General features: G+C 41.9%; 1 protein-coding gene across 2 annotated transcripts in view; it reads left to right on the forward strand.

The window, feature by feature from the left end:
- Positions 1-18,988, forward strand: part of tlcd4b (TLC domain containing 4b) — a 67,275-nt gene that overhangs the window by 29,997 nt on the left and 18,290 nt on the right. For both annotated transcript variants that reach the window (XM_061885560.1, XM_061885561.1), the window contains exon 3: positions 6,682-6,771. In XM_061885560.1, coding sequence (XP_061741544.1) covers positions 6,682-6,771 — 90 coding nt within the window. The remainder of the gene's footprint in view (positions 1-6,681; positions 6,772-18,988) is intronic.

The raw sequence follows: 18,988 nt of genomic DNA on the forward strand, positions 1-18,988 counted from the left end.
GTCCTGTTCAGATTTCCAGGCATATCATATAGTTGATGTCAGTGCCCATATCGGCTGTTCAGATTTACTTTACAAAAGAAAAGTATTGGACACTTCTCGAGTTGCCTTATTTGTGTTTGACGTTATTAAATGTATATTATCATTTGGTGCTAAACTAAAGTCTTAACAAGCTGCTACGCTTTGTACTGCCTCTGCCTCTTGTCAGTATGTCTCTGCAGCACCCAGCATATTCCCACCCACACAACCATCTGATTGGTTACACGCACAGCGGTAACAGCCAATCAGCAGTGCGTATTCAGAACGTATGTAACAGCCAATTAGCAGTTGGCTGTTACAGCTTCGCAAATGATTTGACTCAACATGAGCCCCTACTTTGAACTCTTTTTTTTTTTTTTTTCAAACGCTTATTGCAAACTCTTATTTACATTCATCCATCCATTTTCTACCGCTTATTCCCTTTCGGGATCTCGGGGGGCGCTGGCGCCCATCTCAGCTACAATCGGGCGGAAGGCGGGGTACACCCTGGACAAGTCGCCACCTCATCGCAGGGCCAACACAGATAGACAGACAACATTCACACTCACATTCACACACTAGGGCCCATTTAGTGTTGCCAATCAACCTATCCCCAGGTGCATGTCTTTGAAAGTGGGAGGAAGCCGGAGTACCCGGAGGGAACCCATGCATTTACAGTAAGTCATTAGTTTGACTTAGTCATTATTTTGACTTAGTAAATATTGACGTATTAAGACAAAATAATGATTAAGTCAAATTAATGACTTACTGTAAACAAAACTGTTATAGTTACCTGAGATACTAAGTATGTCATTATTATGACTTAGTAAATATTGACTTACTAAGACAAAAAAATGACATACTTATTATCTCAGGTAACCATGACAGTTTTTTTTTTTTTACATTACGGAAAAAATATAGAGATATATCTCGCCATAGATATAGATATATATTGCCTTCCCCGTCCGTTTTCCCTGGAGAGACACCACCTTAACCAACACATATTCTGGGGGAATCAAGGACGTCATAGTGAAGATTGACAATCGCTAATCTTTGGGTCTATTTTTGCCTGGCTGGCGATCGACTGACACACCCTCCGCCATCGACTGGCAGCTCGCGATCGCCGTAGTGGGCACCCCTGGTTCAGTTGGATTCACATAGTTTCAAATGAGAAAAATTGCTCTGGTTTTTGTCTGAACCGTTACAATAAAGAAAACTGAGGTACAACTCAATAATTATTTACACCAGTTAGTAATGGTTACCACCATAATTACCAACACAACCAACCAACCACTAGGCCACTACTTGGCCTAGTGCAGTGGTTCTCAAATGGGGGTACGCATATCCCTGGGGGTACTTGAAGGTATGCCAAGGGGTACGTGAGGTTTTTAAAAAATATTCTAAAAATAGTAGCAATTCAAAAATCCTTTATAAATATAGTAGTTGAATAATACTTAAACAAAATATGAATGAAAGTTCATAAACTGTGAAAAGAAATGCAACATTGCAATCAATATTCAGTTTTGACAGCTAGATTTTTTTGTGGACATGTTCCATAAATACTGATGTTAAAGATGTGTTTTTTGAATGTTTAGAATTAAGTTCATGAATCCAGATGGATCTCTACTACAATCCCCAAAGAGGGCACTTTAAGTTGATGATTACTTCTATGTGTAACAATCCTTATTTATAATTTAATCACTTGTTTCTTTTTCAACAAGTTTTTAGTTGTTTTTTATATCTTTTTTACCAAATAGTTCAAGAAAGACCACTACAAATTAACAATATTTTGCACTGTTATACAATTTAATAAATCAGAAACTGATGACATACTGCTGTATTTTACTTCTTTATCTGTATTTTTCAACCAAAAATGCTTTGCTCTGGTTAGGGGGTGTTTTAATTAAAAAAATGTTCACAGGCGGTACATCACTGCAAAAAGGTTGAGAACCACTGGCCTAGTGGTTAGAGTGTCCGCCCTGAAATCGGTACATTGTGAGTTCAAACCCCGGCCGAGTCATACCAAAGACTATACAATTGGGACCCATTACCTCCCTGCTTGGCACTCAGCATCAAGGGTTGGAATTGGGGGTTAAATCACCAAAAATGATTCCCGGGCAGCAGCCCACTGCTCCCCTCACCTACTAGTGGGTGAACAAGGGGATGGGTCAGAGGCAGAGGACAAATTTCGCCACACCTAGTGTGTGTGTGACAATCATTGGTACTTTAACAATAATAGAAAGAAAAATAAATATTTTTAAATAAGTGCAAAGTCAGGAACGTGTGGGAATAGCAGTGTCGTATTAAGAAGAGTTGGGCTTCATAAGTAGGCTTAATCCCCGATGAGTGCAGCAGACGTGAAGGGGAAAGCATATTCAAGGTGCGTTTACTTTCATGGAAGACTTTTCGAGACCATTTTCAGTTTGCATGTGATCAAAAGGCCAAAGCCCCAAACTTCAGATTTGTCTAAATCTTACTGAACTTTGTCTTTTTTTTAGATAATGAAGACAATATCAACATAGAAATAGAAGTACTTTTAAAATAGATTTGTACTTTCTGACATAACCAAACTTGTAAGCAAGTGGTGTTTTCTGATGTTGGGAGATACACCCACATATCAAAGCATTGCCTTTCCACACAAATAGGGCTGTGATCTGAACGCATGGAAGGTTGAAGTTCAAGGGACGGAGCTGTTAGTTGCGCAACACCCTACACCGACTCCCCATTTTCACAGTTAATATTTAAAAGCACGTGGTTCTTTCTTGGAGTACGCAACAACTAAAGGGCACGCACTGGTGGGTGACTGCACACAGTGCCCAGCCATTGCGTAACCTCCCAGCTTTCAACTTGTTTGTTATGTAACCATTACTTAAAGTGCCAGGAGGGAGGAAAAATGTTCAAAGAAAGACATGCACGTCTAATGAACATAGTAACCACATAGGTGTAGTAGTCTTAACCCCTTGTGTTCTGTTCATATTGCATTTTTTTACCCGCATTTTGACAACTGATTGTCCTTATTTGTCAATGCAGAACTTGCAAGAGTTTGTCGTGCAAACCCAGACACGTCTTTCCATCTTGTAATTATCCGCGGATAAGACTAGCTTTTAATCATAAGCTGCATATTTTCAGAGTAGGACTCATTGTGATTGATGATTCAACCCGTCAGGGGTGTCAAACTCGTTTTAATCCAGATGAGATATGGAATTCAGAGCGTCAGTTAAAATGGGTGAAGACGCATGAAGGTCTCACCATGAGTTCATTTGATTATTATGTTGAGATAATCTAGGTTTTTAAATCAAAATTGAAGGAAAAATAGTGGTAAGCAGAGTCATGCCTACTGTTAAACTATGGTAAATGTTGTTTGAAAATGTTATTTAGAAAATAAAAATAAAAGTGCCATCCAACAAAAATATTTTCTGTATGGAAAACGTGTTAGAAGTAAGGGTGCAACCATTATCTACAACAGTGGTTTTCAAACTTTTTTCAGTGATGTACCCCCTGTGAACATTTTTTTAATTCAAGCACCCGCTAATCACATCAAAGCATTTTTGATTGAAAAAAACAGATCCATCCATCCATTTTCTACCGCTTATTCCCCTTGGGGCCGGAAGTAAAATACAGCACTATATCATCAGTTTCTGATTTATTAAATTGTATGACAGTGCAAAATATTGCTCATTTGTAGTAGTCTTTCTTGAACTATTTGGAAAAAAGATACAAAAATAACTAAAAACTTGTTGAAAAATAAACAAGTGATTCAAATATAAATAAAGATTTCTACACTTAGAAGTAATCATCAACTTAAAGTGCCCTAATTGGGGATTGTAATAGAGATCCACCTGGATTCATGAACTTAATTCTAAAAATTTCTTAACAAAAAAAGAAATATATATGGAATATGTCCACAAAAAATCTAGCTGTCAACACTGAATATTACATTGTTGCATTTCTTTTCATAGTTTATGAACTTACATTCATATTTTGTTGAAATATTATTCAATAAATATATTTATAAAGGATTTTTGAAATGTTGCTATTTTTAGAATATATTAAAAAAAATTCACGTACCCCTTGGCATACCTTCAAGTACCCCCAGGGGTACGCGTACCCCCATTTGAGAATTACTAATCTACAATACAATTTGTCGATAATAGCGGATGACGTGACTGAGTGAGTTCACAAGATCTGTGTCGGGCAAGCGACAGGAAGAGAGAAAAATGGCTGCTGCCAAGGGAAAAACACTGCGTACAAAAACACCAAAAGTATGAAAACATTATACATAAAACACAAATTACTTGCTCAATTTTCAAAGCGGACATCCGTTTCATGGCCGATTGTAAAGTCTGTGAGGAAGAAGCATCTGGAGCAGGCATGTCTAAACTACGGCCCTCAGGCCAAATGCGGCCCACCGACATTTTCACTTTGGCCCGTGAGATAGTAGGAGTTCAATAAAAAACTTGACTGGGAGCGTTGTATCCATATAATCAATAAATATTCAGTGGTCTCGTTGCTGCCATATTGATGCCATCCGGTGGCTAACAAAAGTAACTCTGGCTTTAATTATACTTTCAAGTCAATGAAGTATAGCATTAACTTATAAGACACAATCCAAACAACCTTCCCTAGTCATGATGCAGGAAAAAAATATTAACCAGTACAAAAATTCATCAAACATGGTCACACATAACACAACCTGCTCATTGAACTTTATGGCTATTTATAAATAAAATGTCCAATCAACATAAAACAAATCAAAATCTATTTAAATCTATTACAAGGGATGAAGGTTGAAAAATGCAAAAAACTTTCCACACTTATCCATGTTTGGAAAGTGATATTTGATATTTCTGATCTGCGATGAGGTGGCGACTTTTCCAGGGTCTACCCCGCCTTCAGCCCGATTGTAGCTGAGAAGCACCAGCGCCCCCCGCGACCCCAAAGGGAATAAGCGGTAGAAAATGGATGGATGGATGGATATTTCTGATTGATTAAATAACTTAAGGAAATTGTCATAGAAGTAACAAGGTGGGAGTTGAACTTTCACATACTCTTAATATCCAATTATTTTAATGATGAATTATATGTCTATTACATTATATGTACTCATATATGTATAGGCTTTATATCTCAGCAAGATAGTTAGCTTGTTAGCTAGCTCGGCTAACTGTGTAAAAAATTGTTTTACCAACATATTAGCTTAAGTCCCCTAGATAAACTTTGTCTACATACCCACATTCTCAAATCAAGAACACTGACATTGCTTGGATAATGATTGTTATTTTTGAAGTCCAAAGAAAATCAGTGGTACAATTGAAGGCTTGGTTTTTAAATGGAAAAAAAGTTGAAGAGGTATTTTTATAAATGAGAGCCACTGGATAGATTCATAACCTGATGATAAGTCAAAAACCGTTGCATTAGTCGTTACTTGCAGACCTAGGTACAATTAAAGAACAAATGCAATTGCAGTACAAATGTCCTGCCAAAATTAAAAGAACAAATGAAAGATAAATACGTAAATGTTGTGAATGGTTTTAATGAATCAAAATTTTATTCATAACTGTCATCAACGGAATTTCTACAGTACTCTAGGTGCATCCAGGGTTTAGAGTGGTTCTGTTTTGGTGGTGATTTTGGCTTCTGGCTTCTGGCTTCAACGCACTGTGACCTTCAGCTATCGCTGGATAAGTTTGCAGCCGAATATGAAGTGGCGAGGATAATACTCGGGACCTTCAAGTCCGAATCGATGGTTTTTGTTTGGAAAAGAGTAGAAGGCCATCTCCGGGCCGGCAATGAGCTTCTGTTTTGAGAGGAGCACTTTAAGCACTTAGAGGTCCTGTTCACAGGTGAGGAAAGGATGGATACTGAAATCAACCGGCGGATTGGTGTGGCGTCGACAGGGATGCAAATTCTGCATTGGTACAGTATGCCGTGGTAAAGAAGGACCTAAGACAAAAGCTCTCAATCTACCAATCGATTTATGGTCTTACCCTTGCTTATGTTCATGAGCATTGGGTAGTGACTGAAAGTAGTTTCCTCTTCTCTGTAGAGTGGCTGGGTCTCCCTTCGAAACAAGGTAGAAGTTCTGTCATTCGGGAGGAACTGTAAGAGCCGCTGCTCGAGCATCTGATCAGAATGCTTCTAGGACGCCTCTCTAGGGAAAATTTAGGCAGGAGGGTCTGGGGAAGACCCAGGGTATGCTGGGTCTTAGAAACACCTGGAGATCTCCCATGAGTAGCCCATCCATCCATCCATCCATTTTCTACCGCTTATTCCCTTCGGGGTCGCGGGGGGGCGCTGGAGCCTATCTCAGCTACATGAGTAGCCCGTTAGAAGGAAATCTGGGTGTCTGTGCTCGGGCTGCAGCCTCAGGGACTCGACTATGGGTAAGCTGAAGAAAATGGATGGAGGGCTATAATGATCCCGTTCTGTCAACCTCATATACTGCAGGTATAGATGCACAGATCAACCACACTGTCATGATGTGCATTATTTTCAGGCTTTTGCTTGCCACGTTATACGAAGTGACGAGTAGGATCTGGCGCACCGGCCCTGACTTTGGCACCCATGTCTAGCTAGCAAGTGATAAGAACAGAGACATGACGACAGATTTCTCCGGCAGCCCCTATTTGGTTACTAATGCATTCATTTGTATGTGTTCTGTCCTAGATTGGTGTCGACTGTCCACGCTCTGGTTGTGGGATTATTTTGTTTGTACATCCTTTGGTTCGATGACGCAGTCAATGCCAACCCCGTCTGGTAAGAGAAAACAAATGCTGTTGAATATGTAAGATATTTATTACTCGTTAATTCTTGAAAAACAGAAATGCACACAGGCGGTTTGTGTTACAGCGTTTCATGGTTACGACACACACTCGTGAAACACTTGCGAACGTAGTTGACCTCAGCGGTTTGATTCGTAAATGCAAGACTTCCTTGAGAACTAGTTTGTGCAGGAAATATTTAACCTATGAAATCAAATAATACATGTAGAAATAATATTTTTTATTAACGTCTTAGGGCAATGAATAAATCGCAGCTGCACTGTTAGGTCTTATCTAGGTCTGACCAACCAAAGTCTATGAGCATTAACTGATAAAGCCTGCTTAGATGAGTCGCGAAACATCTTCTCAGACAAACTGATCAATCCAGTTGCGATTTGGTTGAATGCCCTGAGATTACAATGACCTGAATGGATGAGGACATACATAGACAAATTAATCTTTTTATTACAGTATTTGATTGGGGTTTTACAGTATCAAATCTTATGGTATGATATTATCACGGTATGAAGGTCATGGTTGGTCAAAAAAAAAGGTTGGTAAAATGCCAGTGTGTAAAATGAAGTGTCAGGAATGTTTGATGAACTCACTGCATGCAGTTAAACACAAATACAGTATTTTGATCAAATGTTTTAATTATATTTTTTACTTCAAACAAACATTTTGAAGTGCAAATAATTGTTCAGGAACCTCTACTGTTTCAAGCAAATATTTAAAAGAATAACTTACAGTTGATGTCTTTAAAGTAACAATGTATACATTCAGTGTTTACATTCAGAAGTGTGAAAAAAATGATGTACAGTTAATGGCTTTCAACTTTTATATCATGGGATGCAGTGTCCTCTACAGTAGTCATTTTTTATGTCTGTCTGGAAATGTTTCTCAGAAAATACCTCAAAAACTGGTGTTTGGCTTCAAATATCTTTTCACTGTGACTGTTTATGACCTTGCCACCCGAGTGCAGCGGGAATAGGCTCCATCCCCCCTGTGACATCGAGAGACAAGCGGTAGAAAAATAGACAGTTGGATTGAGGATGTGTAACAAGTAGCTTTTTAGTTTACTCTTATTTTCTGCGTTGAGTACCGTATTTTCCATAGTATAAGTCGCTCCTTAGTATAAGTCACACCTGCCGAAAATGCATAATAAAGAAGGAAAAAAACGTATATAAGTCGCACTGGAGTATAAGTCACATTTTTGGGGGAAATGTATTTGATAAAACCCAACACCAAGAATAGACATTTAAAAGGCAATTTAAAATAAATAAATAGTGAACAACATCTCATACGTCTAGTCTCTTACGTGAATGAGCTGAATAATATTATTTGATATTTTACGGTAATGTGTTTATAATTTCACACATAGGTCGCTCCTGAGTATAAGTCGCACCGAAAAATACGATATTTGTTTTCGGGGTGATTTCCCGCCGTGCGGTGCGACTACAACCAACCAGCTCTGTGTCGCCTCGGAAAAGCTTGAAATGAAAGTGGGCCGCGTCACTTTGCAGAAGGCAGACTTTCTCACTTCCGCCAAAGAAGTTATGTTCTGGCCTGGGCTCGTTGGTATGTTTGTTGGCAACATAGCACAACCAGTTATGGACAGATTAAATGTCCAAAAAGTATGAAGACACTTCACTTCCTACTTACTGCGTTCAACTCCCCCACCGCGGAGGATTTCGGGAGATGTAGTTTATTTACAGACCCCGCCAACGCTGAAATGCCAGATAAAAACTACTCTCCCAAGTTTTCGTTTGATCCGTCACTTTGAAAAGAGAAGACTTTAAAACTGAAATACAACAATATTTATAATACTGTTACATCTGTAGTATTTTATTTCTTTTATATGTGTTGTGTACAGTGTAAGTGACTTAGTTAATTTTGGTATATAGACCCTTTCCAAAAAATTGTAGTAATATGCAAAAGTGTATTTATTTCCATAATTCCATTCAAAACGTTAAACTTCCATAGATTATAGATTCAGGGCCCACAATTTAAACAATTTCAAGTATTTAGTTGTTTATCTATACATTGGGCTGTCAGCTCATGAAACCCACCAAAACAGGATTAAAAAAATTAGAAGAAATCACCATTTACTTTTCTGGCAGATTCCTGAATCTTCTGTTTGATAATCCGCCAAAGCCCACTGTCAGCTCTTTTGTGGCATATTCTTTTGCCAAGTTTTGCCCTTCCACTAGACTTCCATTGATATGTTTGGACACAGCACTCTGTGAACAGCCAGCCTCCTGAGCTCTGGACTTGTATCAATGATGCTCTTCGGGCCAGTTGTCAAGTCTGCAGTCTTACCCATATTGATCGGGAGTGAGACGATTGAACCAAAGTGAAGCAATTTAATGACAACCTGTGCATGTGCTTTGAGTTTAGTAGATGAGTAGTGTGTGACACCCAGTTTAAAACATTCATGCCCTGTAAAATTTGGGGGGATTTCTTCACAGTATTCACATTTTTTGAAATCCTGTTTTTGTGGGTTTTGTGAGCTGGAAGCCCAAATTATGTACAAATAAACAACTAAATACTTTAAAATAATTAAAGTTGTGGATTTATAATGCATGGAAGTTTAACATTTTGAATGGAATTGTGTAAATAAATACACTTTTCAATGATATTGTAATTTTTGGAAAGGGTCAGTCATGTTTTGAGTGGACTTCCAATAAAAATCGACAGACGTGGGGTAAGAACGGAACTCGTTTGTAAACCAAGGACCTATTTCTTTGACATCCACCCGAAGTTTTAATAGTTATTTCACCTTTTAAAAGGCTCCTTCCACCCTCTTAGTCGGATTCTTCACTCCCTCCTCCTCTCTTATGCTGCCTCTTCTTCTCCCAGCACTCAGACTAGAGTCCTACCAACAAGGCTTCTTTTCATAGCAAACAGCTCAACCTTCCAGCCTCCCTACCGTCTCCTTAGCTGTCCGTTGTAGCAACACCCCCCCATCTCTGTAAAATGAATGCAGCACACCTCCTTCTCTCGTATTGTCTCTGCCGGCCTTGGCCAGCATTGCTCTTGGAGTGGCAGAGGGAAGAAAGGACTTTAAGTCTATGGTGGGGCACCAAGAGTCCAGCTAAGAAGGGAAGGGGACAAAAGAAGGCGAATCAAGCTGCGTGGTTCCCCACGAGCTGGGATTTATGATGAATTCTGCTCAGGGTGCGAGGGAAAGATACGTTAGTAGGGAAAACATTTTATTTTGCTGCTCCAGCCTGAGCTTAGCACATTGCATGTTAAACTTGTGAAGGTGAGACTTCACACCCTTGTTTGATTGAGTTTCTCTGCCTTTCAACCCACACAAACTACATTTCAGAACAGATTTCTTTGCCACACCGAAGTGCTGAAGACAATAATCCTTCAGCCAATCAAATTGCATTGCATCATCATTGAAAATCCATAGCACAAAAGAAACATTGTTCTGCCTGCCTATGCTTGAGTGGCCACAGCCAAACCGCTCAAAACCATAATCCATTCTCCTTTTCTTTCCACACACTGCGTCCAAATGCACCCACCTTTTCTTACTGTCTTCACTGGACTTGAAATTCCGGGCCTTATTAATAAATAAAAATCCGCTTATGCAAGTAATAAGGTCACACTAGTGCATATTGGGTTTTTGTTGATCTTTGAATAAGTGATACCTGCGAATTCATTCTCCTCTGTCTTTTGAACTGCTACTTTTTTTTCTTTTTTTTAATATCTAAATAATTCAGTGCAAGCAGTGCTGAGTACGTTCAAAGTGTCAAGAGAAAGGGAGGATGGTGGATGAGTGCACAATTGCTGCAGTGTGTTTTTGTAGGTTGTAATGTCACAGAACAGTTCCAATTATTGTGTAATTGCCCCATAGACGACGACGGTACTGTTTCCCTACTTATTTAATACTTCATTTAATGTTCCTATTTCTTTTTCTTCAATTAAATTCAACATTGTTTTTTTTGCTGAGAAACGTAGCAAAATAAGTGCCACCTAACAGTAGACCTTAAAAAAACAGTTATTCGAGGGGTTAGTAATGGCGTTTAGAACCGTCTTTTTTTGTCACAGATGGGGGTGAATGCCAAATTCTGTACTTTTAGGGGTACCGACTGAATTTTGTCTGTCGGGAGCGGATGTGAAAGAATGGTACAAAAAAAAGTTTGGAAATTCCGATTCACGCAAAATCGAACGGTGCCACGTATCGATAGCTATTTTGCATGTGACGGCACGGGCTCAAGCTCTTGGCGGGCATACAGCCGTTTTTCTAACGCACTACCTTCTTGGTAATATTAGAAATTTACAAGGCAACAAAGCAAACATGCCTGCTGGAAAGCGCTCAAAAGTTTTCAAAATGCCCTAACTTGATGCTAATTTCCATTGAATATGACCGATACCAAGAACGGACACACGCAAGTTCCAGCGACAACAGTCTCAGCAGAGGGGGAGGAGTCTTTTTGACACAATATGACAGACACATACTTATGACCACATAAGTACGTCCGTCAATCTGTGACGCCATCACAACCAAATGCATGTACCTTATGATTAGGTGCTTTGGCCTTGTTTAACATGAGTATCCAACATTGTTACATGTGTAAGTCAGAAAAGACAAAAGTTCCTCATAGTTTCCCTTTACGCATTATACAAACCCTATTTCCGTACGAGTTGGGAAATTGTGTTAGATGTAAATATAAACGGAATACAATGATTTGAAAATCATTTTCAACCCATATTCAGTTGAATATGCTACAAAGACAACATATTTGATGTTAAAACTGATAAACATTTTTTTTTGTTGCAAATAATCATTAACTTTAGAATTTGATGCCAGCAACACGTGACAAAGAAGTTGGGAAAGGTGGCAGTAAATACTGATTAAGTTGAGGAAGGCTCATCAAACACTTATTTGGAACATCCCACAGCTGTGCAGGCTAATTGGGAACAGGTGGGTGCCATGATTGGGTATAAAAGCAGCTTCCATGAAATGTTAACTAGTTCTCAAACTAGGATGGGGCGAGGGTCACCAATTTGTAAGCAAATTGTCGAACAGTTTTAGAACAACATTTCTCAACGAGCTATTGCAAGGAATTTAGGGATTTTACCAGCTACGGTCTGTAAAATCATCAAAAGGTTCAGAGAATCTGGAGAAATCACTCCACGTAAGCGATGATATTACGGACCTTTGATCCCTCAGGCGGTACTGCACAAAAACCGACATCAGTGTGTAAATTATATCACCACATGGGCGCAGAAACACTTCATAAAACCACTTTCAGTAACTACAGTTGGTCGCTACATCTCTAAGTGCAAGTTAAAAATCTACTATGCAAAGCGAAAGACATTTATCAAAAACACCCAGGAACGCCGCCGGCTTCGCTGGGCCCGAGCTCATCTAAGATGGACTGATGCAAAGTGGAAACGTGTTCTGTGGTCTGACGAGTCCACATTTCAAATTATATTTGGAAACTGTGGACGTGGTGTCCTCCGGAACAAAGAGGAAAACAACCATCCGGATTGTTATAGGCGCAAAGTTCAAAAGCCAGCATCTGTGATGGTATGGGGGTGTATTAATGCCCAAGGCATGGGAAACTTACACATCTGTGAAGGCACCATTAATGTTGAATGGGCAGTACAGGTTTTGGAGCAACATATGTTGTCATCCCTGCAACGTTACCATGGATGCCCCTACTTATTTCAGCAAAATAATTCCAAGCCACGTGTTACAACAGCGTGGTTTCATAGTAAAAGAGTGCAGGTACTTCCCTGGCCCGTCTGCAGTCCAGACATGTGTCCCATCGAAAATGTGTGGCGCATTATGAAGCGTAAAATATGACAACAAGACCCCGGACTGTTGAACAACTTAAGCTATACATCAAGCAAGAATGGTAAAGAATTCCACTTTCAAAGCTTCAACAATTAGTTTCCTCAGTTCCAAACATTTATTGAGTGTTGTTAAAAGAAAAGGTGATGTAACACAGTGGTGAAAATGCCCTTTCAAAACTACTTTGGCACTTGTTGCAGCCATGAAATTCTAAGTTAATTATTATTTGCAAAAAAAAAGAAAAGTTTATGAGTTTGAACATCAAATATCTTGTTTTTGTAGTGCATTCAATTGAATATGAGTTGAAAAGGATTTGCAAATCATTGTATTCCATTTATATTTACATCTAACACAATTTCCAAACTCATATTGAAACGGGGTTTGTAGAAAATGGATGCCAAAATATCCGAATTGACTTAAACTGCAAGACATCCTAAGTGATGCGTTTTTTACTTTAGTAATATCTAGGGATGTAGCGATAAACGGTATCAATGATAAACTTAGTAAAACTCCCGCTGGTTAGTTTAACCATTTTGAATAAAAATTATTTTAAAAAACGTGATTGATAACTGCACTTTGATAAACTCTCAAAGTGACTGGCGCTAGCTCGCTAGCTTGTAAGTTAACATGAAAACAAGAGAGATTAACTCCTTTCCCCATTAGGAAACAATATACCCCAAACTAAACTTGTATTGCTCTGAGCAACTAAGCCATTAAATTTAGCACTTTGAACCTCCAAGCTGTGCTCCCCGAGAACCGGGTAATCGTTTTATATTTCGTTCAAGGACTGCTGAGCACAGTAGGACGCCACGACGCCCGCCAGAAATAACGAAGAATAGTAGATTTTGTCACTTACTTTTATTTTGAATTCATCTTAAAATGCTACAGCACAAATCAATATTTAAAACAAAAGCTTAGCCATCAGTCACATATGAGTGAAGCATAAGAAACATAAATATGCAAAATAGTTTTCTAAGACTATTTCATTCATTCAGAAAATTAACTTGGTCAGAAGATTTCAGTATATGTACTTTTTGAGCATGTTCAATATAACCTCGATAATGATAGCCGTGATCATTTTGGTCTCAATAACCATGATATGAAATGTTCGTATCGCTACACCCCTAGCACAGTATTTTCCAGACTACGGAGTTCACCGGTATACTAGCCACTCCACTAAATTTTAGGGTGCGGGAAATATGTTTCCTAATATTAACCGCCCCAGACTATAATCCGCAGATACATATTGCAGAATGAGTTATTTACACAGAAAGAGTCCGTAACAGTTCATTCCAAACGATGTCTGTAACACGGCAGTAAAACGGCTGAACAAACAAGACAGAAGTCATTGTCATGGACCCACTACCTGCGGAAGCCTGCTATCCAATTAACCTCAATAACTGAAACAATACAAAAAGAATGCCATTGTAAGTTAATAATACTAACAGACATTCGTAAACATGTTTGCATGCTAACGACGCTAGCGTAAATACATTACGATAGCACATACAAATATGCATGAAAACACTAACAGACATTACACATGAGACGGTATAGTAAGTACAAACAGTTTTAGTTGTATCGTAAACCTTACAAACGTTGCTTGGAGTTATGCAAGATGAATCCATGCGAGTTAAAACACTACGGACAACTACAAGACTGAATGACACTCTTACTTCGGGTTGAAAGCCCTAAATGGAAGGACACTGCAACACCTGCAGTGAGCAAACTCCTACAAAAGATGGCGCCACAGCACAGTATATTTAGCTATTGTGTCTTTAAACTATTTTTATTATGGTTGTTAGCCAAGAAAAATCCATGAATTAGCCGCACCGTCTTATAAGCCGCGGCGTTCAAAGTGTAGGAAAAATAGTAGTGGCTTAGAATCCGGAATTTACGGTAATAAGACAAACTTTTTATTTGATGATGGATGCTAATTTGTTTGCTTTGGATCGACTGTTTTTTTTTTTTTATTGGGTGCTGCTTGGACGTATAAAAAAAAACTGAGTTCGGAAATACTATATTAAGACTCGTACTTGTATCACTGAACAAGATCACGAGTAGGAGAGTACACTTGAAGTTCGGTGTACAAGTACCGTATTTTTCAGATTTTAAATCGCTCCGCAATATATGTCGCATCGGCCGAAAATGCCTAATAAAGAAGGAAAAAAACATATATACGTTGCACTGGAGTATAAGTCGCATTTTGCGGGGAAATTCATTTGATAAAATCCAACACCAAGAATAGACATTTGAAAGGCATCCATCCATCATCTTCCGCTTATCTGAGGTCGGGTCGCGGGGGCAGCAGCCTAAGCAGGGAAGCCCAGACTTCCCTATCTCCAGCCACTTCGTCTAGCTCTTCCCGGGGGATCCCGAGGCGTTCCCAGGCCAGCCGGGAGACATAGTCTTCCCAACACGTCCTGGGTCTTCCCCGTGGCCTCCTACCAGCTGGACGTGCCCTAAACACCTCCCTAGGGAGGCGTTCGGGTGGCATCCTGACCAGATGCCCGAACCACCTCATCTGGCTCCTCTCGATGTGGAGGAGCAGCGGCTTTAGATTAGATTAGATTAGATTAGATTAGATAGTACTTTATTTATTCCGTCAGGAGAGTTCCTTCAGAAAAATTAAAATTTTCAGCACAATCCCATTCAAGATCAGACAAACATTACAGGGAGACAGAACAGGATCGCTGACGGGTCTGCCGGCTTCCAGCGCCCCTTACAAAAAAGATGACATCAGGTAAACAGGGGGGGGGGGGGGAGAATAGAAGATTAAAATAAAATTTAAAAAAAAAAAAAAATCGGTCTTAGCCTGGGCCCTGGAGTGGGGGTGCAGACTTTACGTTGAGCTCCTCCCGGATGGCAGAGCTTCTCACCCTATCTCTAAGGGAGAGCCCCGCCACACGGCGGAGGAAACTCATTTCGGCCACTTGTACCCGTGATCTTATCCTTTCGGTCATGACCCAAAGCTCATGACCATAGGTGAGGATGGGAATGTAGATCGACCGGTAAATTGAGAGCTTTGCCTTCCGGCTCAGCTCCTTCTTCACCACAACGGATCGGTACAACGTCCGCATTACTGAAGACGCCGCACCGATCCGCCTGTCGATCTCACGATCCACTCTTCCCTCACTCGTGAACAAGACTCCTAGGTACTTGAACTCCTCCACTTGGGGCAGGGGCTCCTCCCCAACCCGGAGATGGCACTCCACCCTTTTCCGGGCCATGGACTCGGACTTGGAGGTGCTGATTCTCATTCCGGTCGCTTCACACTCTGCTGCGAACCGATCCAGTGAGAGCTGAAGATCCCGGCCAGATGAAGCCATCAGGACTACATCATCTGCAAAAACAGAGACCTAATCCCGTGGCCACCAAACCGGATCCCCTCAACGCCTTGGCTGCGCCTAGAAATTCTGTCCATAAAAGTTATGAACAGAATCGGTGACAAAGGACAGCCTTGGCGGAGTCCAACCCTCACTGGAAACGTGTCCGACTTACTGCCAGCAATGCGGACCAAGCTCTAACACTGATCATACAGGGAACGGACTGCCACAATAAGACAGTCCAGTACCCCATACTCTCTGAGCACTCCCCACAGGACTTCCCGAGGGACACGGTCGAATGGCTTCTCCAAGTCCACAAAGCACATGTAGACTGGTTGGGCAAACTCCCATGCACCCACAAAAACCCTGCCGAGAGTGTAGAGCTGGTCCACAGTTCCACGACCAGGACGAAAACCACGCTGTTCCTCCTGAATCCGAGGTTCGACTATCCGGCGAAGCCTCCTCTCCAGTACACCTGAATAAACCTTACCGGGAAGGCTGAGGAGTGTGATCCCACGATAGTTGGAACACACCCTTCGGTCCCACTTCTTAAAGAGAGGGACCACCACCCCGGTCTGCCAATCCAGAGGTACCTCCCCCGATGTCCACGCGATGCTGCAGAGTCTTGTCAACCAAGACAGCCCCACAGCATCCAGAGCCTTAAGGAACTCCGGGCGGATCTCATCCACCCCCGGGGCCTTGCCGCCGAGGAGCTTTTTAACTACCTCAGCGACCTCAGCCCCAGAAATAGGAGAGTCCACCACAGATTCCCCAGGCACCGCTTCCTCAAAGGAAGACGTGTTGGTGGGATTGAGGAGGTCTTCGAAATATTCCCTCCACCTATCCACAACATCCGCAGTCGAAGTCAGCAGAACACCATCCGCACCATACACGGTGTTGATAGTGCTCTGCTTCCCCTTCCTGAAGCGGCGTATGGTGGTCCAGAATCGCTTCGAAGCCGTCCGGAAGTCGTTTTCCATGGCTTCCCCGAACTCTTCCCATGTCCGAGTTTTTGCCTCCGCGACCGTTAAAGCTGCACACCGCTTGGCCCGTCAGTACCCGTCCACTGCCTCCGGAGTCCTATGAGCCAAAAGAACCCGATAGGACTCCTTCTTCAGCTTGACGGCATCCCTCACTGCTGGTGTCCACCAACGGGTCCTGGGATTACCGCCACGACAGGCACCAACAACCTTGCGGCCACAGCTCCAATCAGCCGCCTCGACAATAAAGGTTCGGAACATGGTCCACTCGGACTCAATGTCCCGCACCTCCCTCGTGACATGTTCAAAGTTCTCCCGGAGGTGTGAATTGAAACTCTCTGACAGGAGACTCTGCCAGACGTTCCCAGCAATGCGTTTGGGCCTGCCAGGTCTGTCCGGCATCCTCCCCCACCATCGCAGCCAACTCACCACCAGGTGGTGATCGGTAGAAAGCTCCGCCCCTCTCTTCACCCGAGTGTACAAAACATAAGGCCGCAAATCCGATGACACAACTACAAAGTCGGTCATGGAACTGCGGCCTAGGGTGTCCTGGTGCCAAGTGCACATATGGACACCCTTATGTTTGAACATGGTGTTTGTTATGGACAATCCGTGACGAGCACAAAAGTCCAATAACAAAACACCACTCGGGTTTAGATCCGGGCGACCATTCTTCCCAATCACGCCTCTCCAGGTTTCACTGTCGTTGCCAACATGAGCGTTGAAGTCCCCCAGTAGGACAAGGGAATCATCCGGGGGAGCACTTTCCAGTACTCCCTCGAGTGTACCCAAAAAGGGTGGGTACTCTGAACTGCTGTTTGGTGCGTATGCACAAACAACAGTCAGGACCCGCCCCCCCACCCGAAGGCGAAGGGAAGCTACCCTCTCGTCCACTGGGCTGAACTCAAACGTGCAGGCTTTGAGCCGGGGGGCAACGAGAATTGCTACCCCAGCCTGTCGCCTCTCACTGCCGGCAACGCTAGAGTGAAAGAGGGTCCAGTCCCTCTCGAGAGAACTGGTTCCAGAGCCCTTGCTGTGCGTCGAGGTGAGTCCGAGTATATCCAGCCGGAACTTCTCTACCTCGCGGACTAGCTCAGGCTCCTTCCCCCCCAGTGAGGTGACGTTCCACGTCCCAAGAGCTAGCTTCTGTAGCCGAGGATCGGACCGCCAAGTGCCCTGCCTTCGGCTGCCGCCCAGCTTACGATGCACCCGACCTCTATGGGCCCTCCTATGAGTGGTGAGCCTATTGGAGGGATGACCCACTTTGACTCTTCGGGCTGTGCCCGGCCGGGCCCCATAGGGACAGGCCCGGCCACCAGGCGCTCGCCATCGTGCCCCAACTCCAGGCCTGGCTCCAGAGCGGGGCCCTGGTGACCCGCGTCCGGGCGACGGAAATCTGAGTTCATTTTGTTGTAATTCCATAGAAGTCTTTGAGCTGCTCTTTGTCTGATCACTCACCTAGGACCTGTTTGCCTTGGGAGACCCTACCAGGGGGCATGAAAGCCCCCAGACAACATAGCTCCTAGGATCATTGGGACACGCAAACTCCTCTACCACGGTAAGGTAGCACCTCAGAGAGGAGATTTGAAAGGCAATTTAAAAAAAAATAAAAACACTTATTCAGCCTGTTGTTTACTATTCTTTATTTATTTTAAATTGCCTGTTTTTAAATTTGAAAGGCAATTTAAAATAAATAAAGAATAGTGAACAACAGGCTGAATAAGTGTACATTATATGACGCATAAATAACCAACTGAGAAGGTGCCTGGTATGTTAACGTAACATATTACGGTAAGAGTCATTCGAATAACTATAACATATAAAACATGCTATACGTTTACCAAATGATCTGTCACTCCTAATCAATAACTTCCTCGATGTCGCTTCCAAACAACTCTGCCAACTCCAAAGGTGTGCGCCGCTTCCTCTTGTCGTTTTCTGCGGCATCTTTCACTACGTCCAGCTTGTAATCTGCAGTACATGATTTCCTTTTCGGTGCCATTTTTGTTCAGCTCTTCTCAGTTTTTATAAGTTACTGCCAACGATGAAATGATCCTTTTTAATAGCTATGGCAGTAGCATATAGCAGTCAGCATTC

Source organism: Nerophis ophidion, linkage group LG23, assembly GCF_033978795.1.
Source record: "Nerophis ophidion isolate RoL-2023_Sa linkage group LG23, RoL_Noph_v1.0, whole genome shotgun sequence".
Taxonomy (NCBI): domain Eukaryota; kingdom Metazoa; phylum Chordata; class Actinopteri; order Syngnathiformes; family Syngnathidae; genus Nerophis; species Nerophis ophidion.